At 42.6% G+C, this 15,110-nt stretch overlaps 1 protein-coding gene across 8 annotated transcripts in view; it reads right to left on the minus strand.

Annotated features, from left to right (window-relative positions):
- Positions 1-15,110, minus strand: part of Ten-a (tenascin accessory) — a 149,661-nt gene that overhangs the window by 12,283 nt on the left and 122,268 nt on the right. For all 8 annotated transcript variants that reach the window (XM_070219337.1, XM_070219336.1, XM_017144028.3 and 5 more), the window contains 5 exons: positions 12,865-12,984; positions 7,832-7,999; positions 7,135-7,327; positions 4,627-6,011; positions 1,662-2,245 (listed from right to left, as the gene is read on the minus strand). In XM_070219337.1, coding sequence (XP_070075438.1) covers positions 1,662-2,245; positions 4,627-6,011; positions 7,135-7,327; positions 7,832-7,999; positions 12,865-12,984 — 2,450 coding nt within the window. The remainder of the gene's footprint in view (positions 1-1,661; positions 2,246-4,626; positions 6,012-7,134; positions 7,328-7,831; positions 8,000-12,864; positions 12,985-15,110) is intronic.

The raw sequence follows: 15,110 nt of genomic DNA on the forward strand, positions 1-15,110 counted from the left end.
CCTTTTTGCTCTTGTGGAAATTTATTAATTACGTTTTTGGTCTTATCAAATTACGCTCTGCTAATGCACTCAAATTTATACCTTCCGTGCTTTTTTGAGCTTTTGCTTTTACGGGGGAAGCTCAATTGGTACACTGCGGGAAAAGGCAGAAATAATATTCCAGTTTTGAAATATAAACTAATTTTTAAATTATTAAAGGAAATAAATGTAATTCATTCAAGAGTCATTTACAACAAAATGTAAAAATAATTAAAATATAAATTTAAACTTAATTATTTTAGTTTATAAATGATGTTTCCAAATGATAGATCTTTCATAAGTTATGATTCTAAAATATTTTTTCTCCCTGACTTTTCCCAATTTTTCTTCGCTTTTCCTGCCTTTTCCCCAAAATTTATTGGCGGCCATTTTGTTTTGTGTTTTTCCTCAGCTACCTGGGTTTGTGTGTGTGTGTGTGTGAGTGGGTCCTAATTTGTCCTCGTTCGAATTGTAACGGAAATTGGTTTCGCTCTTTTCCTCCTTCCCCTGCCCCGCCCACTTTTCCAGCCGCCCCTTCCGAAAACCCTTGGCCATAATGGCCAATTACAACAACAATTGCTTGTTCCTACGCAGCTTGTTCATTGTTCAAGTTTTGATGCCATTTCCGTGGCTGTGTTGTTGCTGTCATTATTATTATTGTATTTGTATTTGTATTTGTATTTGTACTTGCTGTGGTTGTGTTTTGCAATATGTCGAAATTCAACTTCCGGTTCTCCGTATTTTCCCTCTCTATGTTTTTTCCTCTTGTTATATACTCTCCACATCTAGCAGTTAACATTTTCTATTTTTTGTTCCCTTCGCCGCTTGTTAACACAATAACATGGCCAAGGAAAAGCTGAAGAAGTGCGAGTTGAAGAAAATTTGCCAAAGGAAATGTTCCATTTTCCATGCTCTCGCTAGTGTGTGTGTGTGCGTTTGCAATACAAAATCAAATTGCCCGGCCCACCCTCACATAGGGAAACACACAACAACGAGGGAAGATGACAAATTTGCTGTATCAGATGACAGTTGTTGGGGCCCCGACTGTCAGAAGACTGGAAAAGCAATATGTTTGGGGGGTCTACGAGTGCAGGAATCCCTGGAAGGCCCCCGGAAAATGCTCAAAAATGCCAACCAAGTATTGTGAATTTCCTGAATGCCTATTTACTGCGAAACAAAAGTATAAATAATACAAATAAATATTATTGCTGTCTGTAGTTTGTCCCTAGAAAACGAAAAACTTTAACAATCTCTTCAAGTGATCGTTTTTAGATTTTCCTATGATTCTTATATTACCTTAGTTATATTAGTTTAAAATTTGTCTAATATTATTTTAGTTTATTTTATTTAAACCACTAATCATATCAATTTAATTTCTTTTTCTTTATATTTATGTCAATCTCTAATTAAAAATGTTGAAAATAAAAACAAAAATATTCATAATTTAATTATGGAAGTAATTGTAAGTCAAATTACACATACAAAAAAATGTCAATAAGATGTTGTGCATTAGGTAATATAATGATATGCCTGCTTCTTATTCCATCTATTCACTTGTTAAAATAAAATCCTCTTTGAAAGATTTCACATTTTCCAACCGAAATAACTTCTCATAGGAAATATACTTAAAATCCAGGACTCACCTTGATCGGCCACATTGATGACGCCGTCCTGGGCCACCGCGATGGCGGAAATGGCCTGGAAGCGGGCGTTCGAGGAGAGCAGCGTCTCCGCATTGCTCAGCGTTCCGTCGTCGTTCAGGGTGGCCGCCCCACCGCCGATGCCCGAGGCCGTGGTCTTGGCGCCCAGCAGGACGGTGGTGGTGGTGGTCGGTCCGGTGGACATCAGGCCGCCGCTGCCCACGATGCTGGCCAGGGTGCCGCCGCCGCCGTTGCCGCCGCCGGTTCCGGAGCCGGAGCTCGAGCCAGATCCGGTGGACAGGGCGATGCCGCCCGCACAGATGCAGGCACCACCGCTGCCGTTTGAGCCGCCATTGCCACCATTCGAGCCACCGGCGCCTCCTCCTGAGCCGCCGCCCGAGGTCGCCGACGAACCGTTGCCATTTCCGCTTCCGTTTCCGCCCGACGGGGTGGTGGGCGTGGTGCCGCCATTCGGACGCGTGGGGTTGACGGTCGTCGAGTAGGCGCCGCCGCTGGCCCCGCCCACTCCCGACGAGGCAGCGCTGCCGTTGCTGCCGCCTCCAATCGCACAGTCGCATGTCTGGGATCTGTGGGAAAAATATGGGAGCATTAAAGTAGGAAGGCCAATTACTTCAAGACCTTTATTTATCTATTTCCCACTTGAAACTAACGCCAAAATAAGTTGCAATTAAATTTAGAAGTTATTAGCAAACCAAAATTTGATTTTCCTAAATATAATATTCACAGGTTGGTCAAATAAATGAACTAAACTCAAAAGAGTGATTCTAATGGCTCTTTCTGACCAACTTCCATATCATGTTTCATTGGGTTGCGGTTCAAAGGGTTGCAACCCCCTCTCCTTACTCTTTTCCTATCTCTGGCCGCACCCTTTCTCCGGGCTTTCTCCAGGATTTCCCTCGTCCTTTGGCTGGCTGCTCGGGACGCATATTTATGATGACATTGTTTGTTCGATAAACAGTCTAAAGTAAAGCGAGCTCCGGGCGCCGCTTATCGCTGCCACGCCCACGCAACAGACACGGACACAGACCGCCCCCTTCTACCTTCCGCCCTCCACCTTAACCCTTAACCGTCCTGAGCCCTTAACCCCTTGTGCCACCTCTCCAAAGATATGGTTTTGCACAAAAGACGCCGGGGGAAGAAAAAATAAAAAAGGAAAGAGTGAAAAGTTGATTTATAGTTTCTGTCTGTGGCGCGACGGCCGCTAATTACTTTGCCACGTCTGCCGGCCACGCCCACTTCAATCGTCCGCCCCCCTGACAACCCCCAGCCACCTGACGCCATTCACATGACCCCCAGTCCAAAGGCGACCCCGAATATTCGGTGGGTTTTTATACCCATTGCATTACTCCTCGAACATTGGAGTTCAAATGAATTTTTGCTTTTATTTCGGAATATAAAATCGGAAAGTTTTAGTGCAATTTACATTTTCCAACACTGAATAATGAGAATCTTTACCATACTGCTTATAGTACTATATTTTTAGTTTTAAGCATCTACAGTTTTAATTAAAAATTTGATTTCCTTCCAATTGAAGTTCGTACTCCTATTTAGCTGACCAACACTGGCATGCCTTACACCGCACTGTGCAACACTGAACACTGAACGGCTTGGCAACATGGCAAAAATTATTCCATTTGCGTCAGGAATTTAAGTTCATTGACTGCTGCTTCCGTTTCCGTTTTCCAACCCCGCTTTAATCAATGCACAAAATGCAAATGGCTTTAGTGCCTCTGGAACACACAAGCACATATTTATACACATGTATGGTTGTACAGAAGTGTGTGTGCGTGTACTGGGGCAATGAAAAATCAGACAATGAAATTCCCCAATGTGAGAATTCCAATTAATTTCTGGTCACCGTTTTCGATGCCTTCAAAATGGGTTAATAAAGTCAAATAAAGTTAACATGGCTCTGGGATGGAAAAAGAGAAGGATATATATGTGGGAAAAGAGGGAGAGAGAGATGGCTATACTCTGGGGGGTATTGCCTAGTTGGCCTGACATTTATGGCCGTTTTGGTGCATTGGCAATTTTGTGCTGCTCTTGCTGAATTTTTATTATTTATGCCCCACTCTACAGTGGAGTAGTATCCTTTCCCCCTCTCCCTCTCTCTTTCCCCCACTCTCCTGCCCTCTCTTTCTCGTCCTGTGCGTTTCGTCCCGTGTGTCGTTTGGTAGACATTTTGAAAAATTGGCTGATATCGTTCGGCAATATGCAAATAGCCCGGAGCTCACTTAATTGGGTCAAGTATGCGCATAAACAAGTCCGAGTGGAGTCAATCTGCCCCCCATTTTCCAACCCCCCCTCGTAGTTTTCCCAACAATTTTCCCCACCCATCCATTTTCGTTCCATTCGGTTTTTGGCCAGCGGCCTGCTGACCAAATTCCCTGTTATGTTGACCCAGTAGCCAGTCAATATTTGAGGGCATAAAACAACTAAGAATGCAATAGTCGAGTATTCCAACTACATATACGTACGTATAAAGGGGGCTACGCTATGCCAACTACTGGGAATTATTTATTTTCTGTGCACTTTGATAACTCGGTGCTCGGTGAAGACCAAATATGGCACAGCCACAATGTCAGCGAAAAGGGAGCCCTTTGATTTATGCCATACCATTCCGAATAGGCCCCCTCAAACTCTGCGATATATTGGTTATTAAACTTTGGCGCAACACTCATATTTTAGAATCGGGATAAACACTAATGGGAAGTAATTGATGATTCTTCTGGCGGTTAAATACACAGGGAACCACTAACATAAATTAATGACTTATACGGGATATTCCATATTTTTAAATTTTCCCCTAAAATAACTAATTTAAATGCAACTTTATTTTTATGATCCCCTATAAACTCTATATACCAATTTTGATATTCCGAACTCAAACAGATCCGGAGATCCAAGGGCTTGTTCTCATTAACGGACAAACGGACAAGCTACTCACCCCGTGCCCTCCTGTTTGCCGGCAAAGTATCGCATATTTCCGGCCGTGTCCACCACGCGTATGGAGTTGACCCTCCTCGAATCGCTGTCCGCAATGTAGAGATTGCCGAACGGCGAGAAGGCCATGGCCAGAACGGTGCCCAGCACGTTGTCCGCTCCCGTCTTGTTGACCCGGCCATCCTGCCCGCCGTTGCTGCAGTGCAGCGGTGTGCCGGCCACCACGCGGATCTTCATGTCCGAGGTGAGCCGCAGCACCAGACGATCGTCGATGAAGTGCAGCGAACCGTCCAGCGGACTCAGCGCCAGGCCAGTGGGCCACTGCAGCTGCGCCTGATTGGCCATCAGGGTGCCGCTGCACGGAGCCGGACTCCAGTGATTGTGATGGCCATGATGGCCGATCAGCGTGTGAATGATGCCCTTGGGGTCGACGGCTCGGATGTTGGTGCCGTCCGCGATGTACATGGTCCTATCGGCCGCGATGGCCAGGCCCTTGGGATGCGAGAGGCGGGCCAGCAGGGCCGGTCCGCCGTCGCCGCAGTTGCCCTCGTCGCCGGGAATGCAGCGCTGGCCGCTGCCCACCACGGGATCACTGTTGATGCTCGGATCCTTGACCTTCTCCAGCCGCAGCAGCCGCAGTATCTGGTGGCGCTCCGGGTCCGAGATGTACAGATGCCCGTCGGCCGGCGAGACGGCCAGGTAGTACTGATACGACACCTGGGTGGCGCTCAGCTGCAGAATGGTGAACACCTTGCCGTCGGGCGTGATGCGGCGCACCAGATTGAAGTCGCCCACGTAGAGGCTGCCGTCGGGTCCGGTGGCCAAAGCGATGGGCGTCAGCAGCTTGGCGTCCTTGGCCACCCCGTTGCAGTAGTCCGGACAGGTGAGAGGTCGCTGCAGGCCGGTGCCCATCACCACCTTGACGGTGCGCGGATACTCCTTCATGTGCAGCGTGCTGCCGTCGCCCTTCTGCAGGATGCCCTCGTGGAAGTTGTAGTGGTGATGGATGTCCAGGCCCCAGCCCCCGATGTCCGAGATGTCCACGTCGTAGCCCTGCAGCTTGGCCGTCTGGGCGATCCAAACGGGCGACTGGCACGTGCTGTGCTGGTAGCCCACCGAAATCCGGGCCACGGTCACGCCGTACACCTTCTGGCGGTAGACGTTCCGCTTGTTCCACGCAAACGTGTGCACCAGACTGGGGTCCGCCTCGTACGTCTTCACGTGCAGCGCTCCCTCGATCTCCACGCCCACGTGCACGTGCGTCAGGGTGGGCGGAATCGTTTCGGCGGTCAGGCGCATGCGCACGATGCTCAGGTAGCCACTGGCCTGCGAGGACTGGTAGGTCAGGTGGAGGTCCGAGCCGGGGATCTGGATGGATTCTTGGACGATCTGCGGGGGAATATCAAAAACACTGGATTAGCAAGCTTCGAAATTAGGCTATCTGCAGGTTATGTTAACCCAAAGTACTGGTTAAAGGATATAACCCAAGTTTTTCTAGGATATTGTATTCAAATTGACTCAAACCTTAGTGCAATAAATGTTTTAACTACCTTTCTCAAGTAATTTTCATATGATTAGCTGTTTGGCTGTAACTAACCTGAGGTTAAGTTAACCTAAAGGGTATTTTTAAAGCATTTGTTTTGGAAATTAAAAGTTAACGATTTGCTAATCTATAGACTAATCTTAAGCTTTACACTCGCTTATCAACTTTTATCAAAAACACGGGGTTAGCTTGCTTGGAAACTATATATTACCCCCAATTAAGGTTATCTGCAGGTAAAGTTAAGGTTAAGGGATATGAACCAAGTTGCTCTAGGATATTGAATTCAAGTTGACTCAAAGCCTTATGTTACAAATGGCTTAACTACCTTTCTCAAGTAATTTTGATACGATTAGCTGTTTAGCGTAACTAACCTGAGGTTAAGTTAACCTAAAGAGTATTTTTAAAGCATTAGAAGTTAATGATTTGCTAATCTATCGAATAATCTTAAGCTTTACACTTGTTTATCAACTTTTATGTTTTTCCCCTATTTTTTTTTTGAGTCCTAGCAACTTTATCATCGCCCCTAGGTGCCAGTTAACCCGGTAAAACTTTAACTGGACCTGGGAAAAATACCTCTTAGCGGTAACTCTGGCCCCCGGGGAAAGCGAAGGTGGTAGCGAAAAGGCACGAGTAATGGGGAAAAAGACAGCGAGTGTCTGCTGGTGACCGCAGCTGGACAGGTTCGAGTGCTGCAATTAAACGCATTGCGGCCAGACCTTCGAGCTGGGTTTTCCCGCTCCCTGGCTGAATTAATGTCTACCTCGCTGGCCCTTTCACCCCACTCCTCCACCCTCCCCTCTTCGCGGGCAGATGCAAAGTTATAATGTCATTAAGGCAAACTTTAAATTAATTAAAACTGCGCTGCGTCCAGCAGCTGCTGCCAGGACTGCTAATTAGGAATGGCATTAGGGACGGGGGCAAATGGTGTAGCAAATGGCACACGGCAAATGAGGAGGAGCCCCCACCCACCTGAGTCTCGGCAAAGATGACCCTTTTGCCGGGCATGGCGCCCACTCCGTTCGGCATCCAGGTGCTGATCAGCTGGGGCCTCAGCTTCTCGTGATCGTGGTCCATGCACACCTTGCTGGCATCGTTGGCCTCGTCGGCCGTGTGGTAGTGGATCGAGTTGAGGAAGGTCAGGGCGGGATTCAGTGGAGCCACCCTGAAGAAGAGGAAAAGGGGGAAAAATATATTAGTAAGAAAAATGTATGAATTATGTAAATTTATAATAAACATCATGAAATATTTACAATAGTTTCAGTGAATATTTTACACAAGTAACCCATCGCACATTTGGTATAAAAAATATTGTTGCATGCTTTTAGACACCTTATAAAATAAAATAAGTTGAATCTTCCTATGAAAAAGCTTTAGCAATTTGTAAATTATAATTTAAATAGTTTTCAATTTTTTAAACTATAATATGTGATATAAAAATGATGGCACGACCACAGATACTTCTAAAGTTGTAAAATTACTACCTCAAGTCTCTAAAAGTCTGCAACGATATATTTAGTACGTGTGAAATGGAAAAGTATCACTATAATAAAATGCTCAAGTCATTTTCCAAGAACATTTCAAGTGTGTTAAATCTGATTTAAGATTATATTAAAATTGCCAACTAGCTGCAAGGCAGTTTAGGTGTGTAAGACTAAGCGAAACTCACTTGATATTCCTGCTGGTCGTCTCGTCGTCGTCGCTCAGCTGCATTTGCACCGGCGGAAGCACCACGATCCGGTTCCAGGGCACAAAGACGGTGCGGGTCAGAGGTCGGAAGGGGGAGCGCTGGAACTGCAAGGTCACCGCCCCGCCGCCATTCACCAGCACATCGAACCTGAAAATGAAAATGTAAGAGTAGAGGGCGTGAGAAATATGAAATGGAATACGAAATTAGTGCAAAAGTTGCTGGGCAAACATGCAAATTAATATTTTAATGAACTTGAAGGGATCGCCCCTCGTTCATCCCCCTGATTTCCCCCAACCACCCCTGCAACCTAATGCCACCAAGGTGGATCCCCAGATAATACCTCAATTGTTTGTGGGAAATTGAAAAACTTTAGATGCCGACTTGGTGGGTGGATGGTGCAGGAGGTATGGGAGCTATGGAGCATAAGTTAAGATTCCCAGCCCCCTTGTCATGCGTTAGCCGCATTAAATATAATGATGGCGATTGCGAGCCGCCGCCATTATTACAAGAGAAAATTCGCATTGCAGCTACGGAAAAGTTGCACAAACTTCTGCCAAGAAGACGAAGATGTTGGAAAACAAAGGGCCAAAACAACAACAGAGTGGAGTGGGGAAAATGGAAAGGAAAATGAAAATGCAGGAGCAGGAGCGAGAAAAGCTCAAGGTGGAGGCACAAAGCCGAGTCGCGTTGGAAACTCAAGAAATGGCGAAAACTTTTGCTTTTGAAATATTTAATTAATGCGATTTTTAATTGTATTTTGTGCGTGCGACAAGGATAGCAGATAGTGGATAAAGTGAGTTAGAGATGGTATGTTTCTGCAGCTGGAAAATGCCCTGGCCATTTTCCCCGAATCAAATGACAAAACATTCAATTGAATTGCCTCGTAAACAAAGCGACCAAAGCTGCCCATAAACATGTCCATAAACAAGGACATGCATTTCATTAAAAATAAAGTGGTAAAAAATAAGGGAAAAACTAAAAATACATATAAGGGAATTTGTGAAATTTGTTACAATTTTTGCTAATTTAATTTTACTGTTTTACTGTTTTGCCGTTGTTGTGCTGTGGCTGCTTTAATGGCATGCATAAAGTAGTTCCACACACAGTCGAGGTCAAAATAATAGTATCAAAATTAACAAGAAAGGAAGCTAGCTTCGGCCAGCCGAATCTTAAATACCCTTGCAGATCATTCCTATTAATTAACAAATCGCAAAAATGTTCAATTAATTTCATTAATCTCATTAATTTTCCGATCGTTCCTATGGCAGCTATATGATGTAGTCGTCCGATTTTGATCAAATTAAAATTGAAATTCGGAAATATTTAAAAAGAGTCATATCCTAGAGTAGAAGATAATACAATAAAAACGAAAGAAGCTAGAATTTATTTCCTATTACTTTTCCATTAATTTCCCGATCGTTCCTATGGCAGCTATATGATATAGTAGTCCGATTTTTTAAATAATTAATTCGAAACTCAGAAATATTTAAAAAATAACATCCCCAAAAGTAGAAGGTAATATTTCAAAAAACACCGAAGCTAGAATTTTTTTAACGTTTTCTTTTCCGATCCTTCCTATGGGAGCTATAAGATATAGTTGTCCGATCCGGTCGGTTCCGACATATATACTACCTGCAATTGAAAGAAGACTTTTGGGAAAGTTTCATCCAGATAGCTCAAAAACTGAGAGACTAGTTTGCTTAGAAACAGACAGACGGACAGACGGTCAGACGGACAGACGGACAGACGGACAGACGGACATGGCTAGATCGACTCGTCTAGTGATGCTGATCAAGAATATATATACTTTATGGGGTCGGAAACGTCTCCTTCACTGCGTTGCAAACTTCTGACTGAAATCATAATACCCTCTGCAAGGGTATAAAAATATTAAACTTGTAGCAAATCAGTTTAAAAAAGTGATTTAATTAAATACTGAGCAACAAAATAAGATACAAAATTTAAAATGACAATTTAGTTTAGTGTCAAGTACGAACATTAAGAATATTTATAAATTATCCGTTTTTAAGTTAATTACTATTACCAATTTTTATTTAGCATTTTTAATTTTAATTTTTGTTTTAATGCTCTCCTATTATTTTGCCCCCAGCTGTACAAAGCTATAGTCTGCCGTGGCATTGCATTCATTCATTTGTAATTGAATTGGATTTTATGAGCATGACCAGAGCGAAAAGCCAGAGAAATGCGAGGAGTGGCGAGTTCAGTTCGGTGGGTGGTTTTCGGGATGGTCCTGGGAATGGTTCGGTGGGCGTAGGGCATTTAGCGGAGGCAACTACCCGAAAACATATATCCTCCACACATACAGACATATGTATGTGCGAGGAGAGGAAAACGGGAATAGGAGGTTCGCATCTCTAATAATACTTATGCAATAAAAAATGCCAACAATAATCCCCTGCAGCACAATATAATGACTTTTATTACCTTTATTACTATGACAACAACAACAAGCAACAATGCATGTCAGCCGGCGAAAGCAACAACCACAGAAAAAAGTAAAAAGAAAATACACAAAAAAAAGCGGGGAAAATAAAAAAAATTAAGCAGGACAACAAATGGCGCGCCAGCGAAAAGAGCAACAAGAAAAGCCGGTCCAGGGGAAAATGCGGAAAATGCGAGTGTGTGGGGTAGCTAATAAAAGCATAGAATTGAAATAAACATTATAAATACAAAACCATAAAATCCTGCAACACAACCGAGAAGAACCGGCAACAAGAATCTGAGGCCAAAAGTAGAAGGATACACATATGTGGAAAATGGTGGGTGGGGGTGGAAAATGAGAGGGTACAGGGTTGGTATGGGATGGTAACCCGCTAACAACACACTGTTGCTTATAGGGCCGCAAAACATGGAACGGCAACAACAACAGTAACTTCAGCTGCAAAGGGCACAACATAAACCAAAATGAGTACAAGAAAATAACTCCTATTTAAGTACACCGAAAAAAGGGATATAGCAGGAATTAAAATATGCTATTGTCATTAAAATATCATATTTTGAGTTGTAAAATATATTTATAAAATCACTTCATTTTTGGTTCTTATAATAAATGCATTTAATCCGTTGTTTTAATCTCAAGATATGATATTTTAAATTAATAAAAACATTAAAATTAAATAATAAAATATTAAATAAATACAAACATAATTCCATCATTAAAAACCCGTAGAATGAATGTAAATTACATACAAACTTCTCTCCCTGTGGCCTTAAAACCCGAATTAAGCACCAAGCGGATCAATAACGGCCGGCGGGAAAGCCAGTTAAAAGTGAGCGCAAAAGCGTCACTAAATTGCTGGCCAGCAGTGTACATAAGAAGCCAAAAATAATGCGAACATAAACAGGAATTATTGCGGGCTAGCACACACAATCAGAGTGGCAGGAGCATTAGCTGCAGGAATAAGGAGGCCAGCAGGGGCATAAAAAATAACAAGGACAACTTTAAAGTCCCTCAAAAGCGGGGAAAAAAAGGATCAAAAAATAAATAACAGCAAAAATTGTCATAATAAAAATACATAAATAAGGACTGAGGAATTTGTGCCGGGACCTTTTTTTCCAGCTAGCAGCAAGTTGTTGCAACGGCAGCAACATGCAACATATCGCTTACTTGGCCATTGGCCTAATGAGAAATTATGGCCACAGTCGCACAGTCACACAAATCGCACAAAAATCTCCTTTTCTGGCCCACAAAGATATGCTATACTTTTAGTACACCTGGATATTTGTCTAGGCTAATGTGTGAGTGTGTGGGAGATTGAAATAAACAAGGCGACAGTGTCTGTGTGTGTGTCTGTGGAAAGTAAACACAAATAATCATCAGACAGTCGGAGTTTTGTCTGTCTGCTGCACAGATTTTGTTTGTATTCCTCCGCTTGGCCATAATAAAATCAGCCAGAGACTCGGGTGCGAAATGTTTATTTAAATTGGCCAACACACACACACTCGCACACATGTGGAGAAAAGAAAATGGCAAAACAACAAGGACAGCAAACAATGTTGCTGATGGCAGCAAACGGAAATCCTTTTTACAGAAGAAGGAAAAACAACTGCAAAAATATTTATATTAGATATATTGGATTGCCAAGCGTCTCCCTCTCTCTCTCTCTCCTTCTGTTTTTCGCTCTGAATTTTTGCCATCCTTTTACAGTTGAGAAAATATTCTGTCCTTGCATCTTTGATGGGCTCAATTAGAGCAAAAGTTCTCCGAGCATTTGTGCTTAAAAAGCAATCCGAATGAAATGTCAAATAATTGAAACTAATGTCCCTTCTTTTGGCCCGCCTTCTCACCGAGAGACACTGAACCATTGAGCCACTCCTGCGGCTTCTAGCCAATTGTGGCCAGTCTGCTCTAATTATGCTAACCACTTGTGTAAACTTAAGGACAGGACAGGCGGACGGACAAACGGACAAACGGACAGAGGGCCCCGAAGAAGTTGGCCGCACATCAAAGCGAAAGATTTAATTAAAAATTTGATAACTTGCCCTCGCTGGAGAATCTTCACCTTCTATATATTTTTTTTCTTCTCTTTTTTTGCTTCTGGCCATCGGCGGATTCCATCAGCAGAATTTAATCAACGAAAAAAGTTACCCCGCGATGGAGCAACTCATCCATACGTAAGTAATTTGCATTTACCGAACACGTCGTGCACACACGAGTACAGTGAAGCATCGAAAGAGGGGAATAATTCAAAGCATATAACATCTTTCGCTTAATAAACTTTAGTTTGAAATATTTTTGCATAGAAGAAAATATTTTAGGAAGTAGGTAATATTATATAAAAATATTTTAGAAAATAATAAAGTATTTAAAATCTAAAAAAAATAATAAACACAATACTTTAAAAATATCGAAGTTAAATAAGAATTATTTTTTAGGATTTTTAGGATTTTACTAGACATTGTAATAAATACTGATAATAGTATTAATTTCCCAAATTTAATATATTAGTTTTACCTTAGAAATAACTATAGGTAAATGGAATAGTACTCACCATCCTCCTTGACGAGTTAGGGTGAATCCAAACCGGGAATCGCGATCCACGGATACTCGGATGCCGACGATGCCCAGTCCTTGGGGAGTGATCACCTGACCTCGCATCACCGAAACGCGACTATGAGGTTTTCCAATCCAAAGATTCCATGTTGAAGTGGGTTGTGGGTTTTTTTTTGGTAATTGGGGTTATTGCAAAAGACAAAAATATATCTGTTAGTTACTTGGCAATATTTGCGTTCGAGTTTTGGCTTTTCTTTAATTATTTTTTTTGGTTTCTTGTTTGTTTTTTTCTTTGTCGATTCTTTTCTTTTCTGTTTGCTTTCTAATTTAGTTTTGTGGTTGAAATCATACGTTTTGAAAAGGTGAAGAAAACATTGAGCAATTGTCTGTATTGATGGAATGGGAGAACTGAAAAGCGACTCGATTGTTTTCTCAGCACTCAGGCTCTAAGGACAAACCGAAAAAAGTTATGCAATAATTTGAGGAAATATTTATATAGATATATATGTATATATATATAATATAGCTATGTTTCGTATGCATATGTATGGGTATTTGTATTTGTATTTAACTAGGAGTGTATATGTATAAGGAGACAGAGACAGAGAGAGAGAGAGAGACGGAAAGAGCGAGCGAGCGAGACGGAGAATGAGATGGGATGAGTTTCTGAGAGTTTTGTCGCCAGGAATGCGTTTTCTACTTTGTATCTGTATCTTTGTATCTTTTGTATGTTTGTATCTTTGTATCTGCAACTGCAGTGTATTTGTGTGTGGGTTTCTGGGGAATTCTTTGCGGGACAATCTCAAAGTGTTTTCCTGGCTTTGGGTAATTCAATTATTGGAACTGGGTGTGAGTGTGGATGTGTATCTCCGAGTGTGTGGAATGAATCGAATGAATGTCCGACAATGAGCTACGGAAAAAAGAGCAGGGGAAGAGTAGGAAAATGGGGCGGCATTTCCCCAGTTCGTACTCTTTTCCCGGGGTGCAAGTGCAAATGGCATTTGGCACGCAGCTTGGGGGGGTTTGAATGTAAGGGGGAAATGCGGGGCGTGGGGGATATTCAAGTCCCGACTTTGGAATGCCAATATATATCGAATCCTCCAACATTTCTCAGCGAGTTCATCAGAATTTCAAGTTGGTTTCGGTATTAAATTGAAGCTGCGACCAAACGTTGGGAAGTGGGGAAGGGGGGTTGGTGCAACGATTGATGGTTTATCGATTGGTGGGTGAGTGTTATCGAAGGCATTCGGCATTAGTTTTTCCTCTGGAGAGTTGAGCGTGAAAAGGAATTAAAATTAATCAACATTGTTGCGGAAACATGTGAAAAACTTATATATCGATAGTTCTTACAAAATATCGATTGGTCAATCCGATAAATGATACCCCTTAAATTGGTAAAAATTGGATTCAGCGTAGTAACTAGCATTTGTTGTAAACCAGTTCAAATTTCGATTAATGCTAAGCCACAAGTAATGACAATCGCCTGTCGATAACTCTCCCCACCGATTTCGGCACCACCAAACGATCGGTAAACGTATTCAAAATGCATGCAATAATCAACAATTATTATTTTGGAAAAAAACTATTTTAAAATTCATTTCGATATATATCGCAATTGCTGCGATTCTCAGCGATATTCGATAGATGCGGCTAACGGCTAACAAGGCCAAAACGATCAACTTAAAATCAATGAAAGTGAAACCAACAACTGAAAAGCACAAAGCTAGTGAAAAGAACAGAAAAAACCGGAGCATTTGACCCGATAACGAAAATCGATTGTCTTTCGGTATGGAAATGCGATACTTTCCACGGGTCGAAATGCAGGCCGAGCCAGTTGCCCTTGCAGTGTCCTCTGGCAGTGTCGTTTAACCCCCCTGAAAAAGCCCGCTCACATCTATCGATGAGGGGGACGCAGCTGTGCGACCCAAAATCATTTTCATTTCCATTTACATTTCCATTTTCATTTAATGAGAAGAAACTATGGCAACCCGCTTTCTTTGTCACTTTCTCCGCGGCAGGCAGGCGGGGCTGCACCGATATCCGATTTCAAGTTTGCCAATTTATTATGACAAAAGGGCACACAAAATATTCTTTATATTTCCAATAAACGGCAAACAGCAGGGCTCCCCTGTTTGGTGTATTTTTCGTATATATGTATATATAGAAATTCTTCTGGGCAGGTTCTTCGAAGCGCCAGACGCTCCTTGAAACAAAATGCCGCAGTGGGGCTTAAAAGGCAGGGGC

The sequence above is a fragment of the Drosophila takahashii genome, chromosome X (genome assembly GCF_030179915.1).
Source record: "Drosophila takahashii strain IR98-3 E-12201 chromosome X, DtakHiC1v2, whole genome shotgun sequence".
Classification (NCBI taxonomy): Eukaryota; Metazoa; Arthropoda; class Insecta; order Diptera; family Drosophilidae; genus Drosophila; species Drosophila takahashii.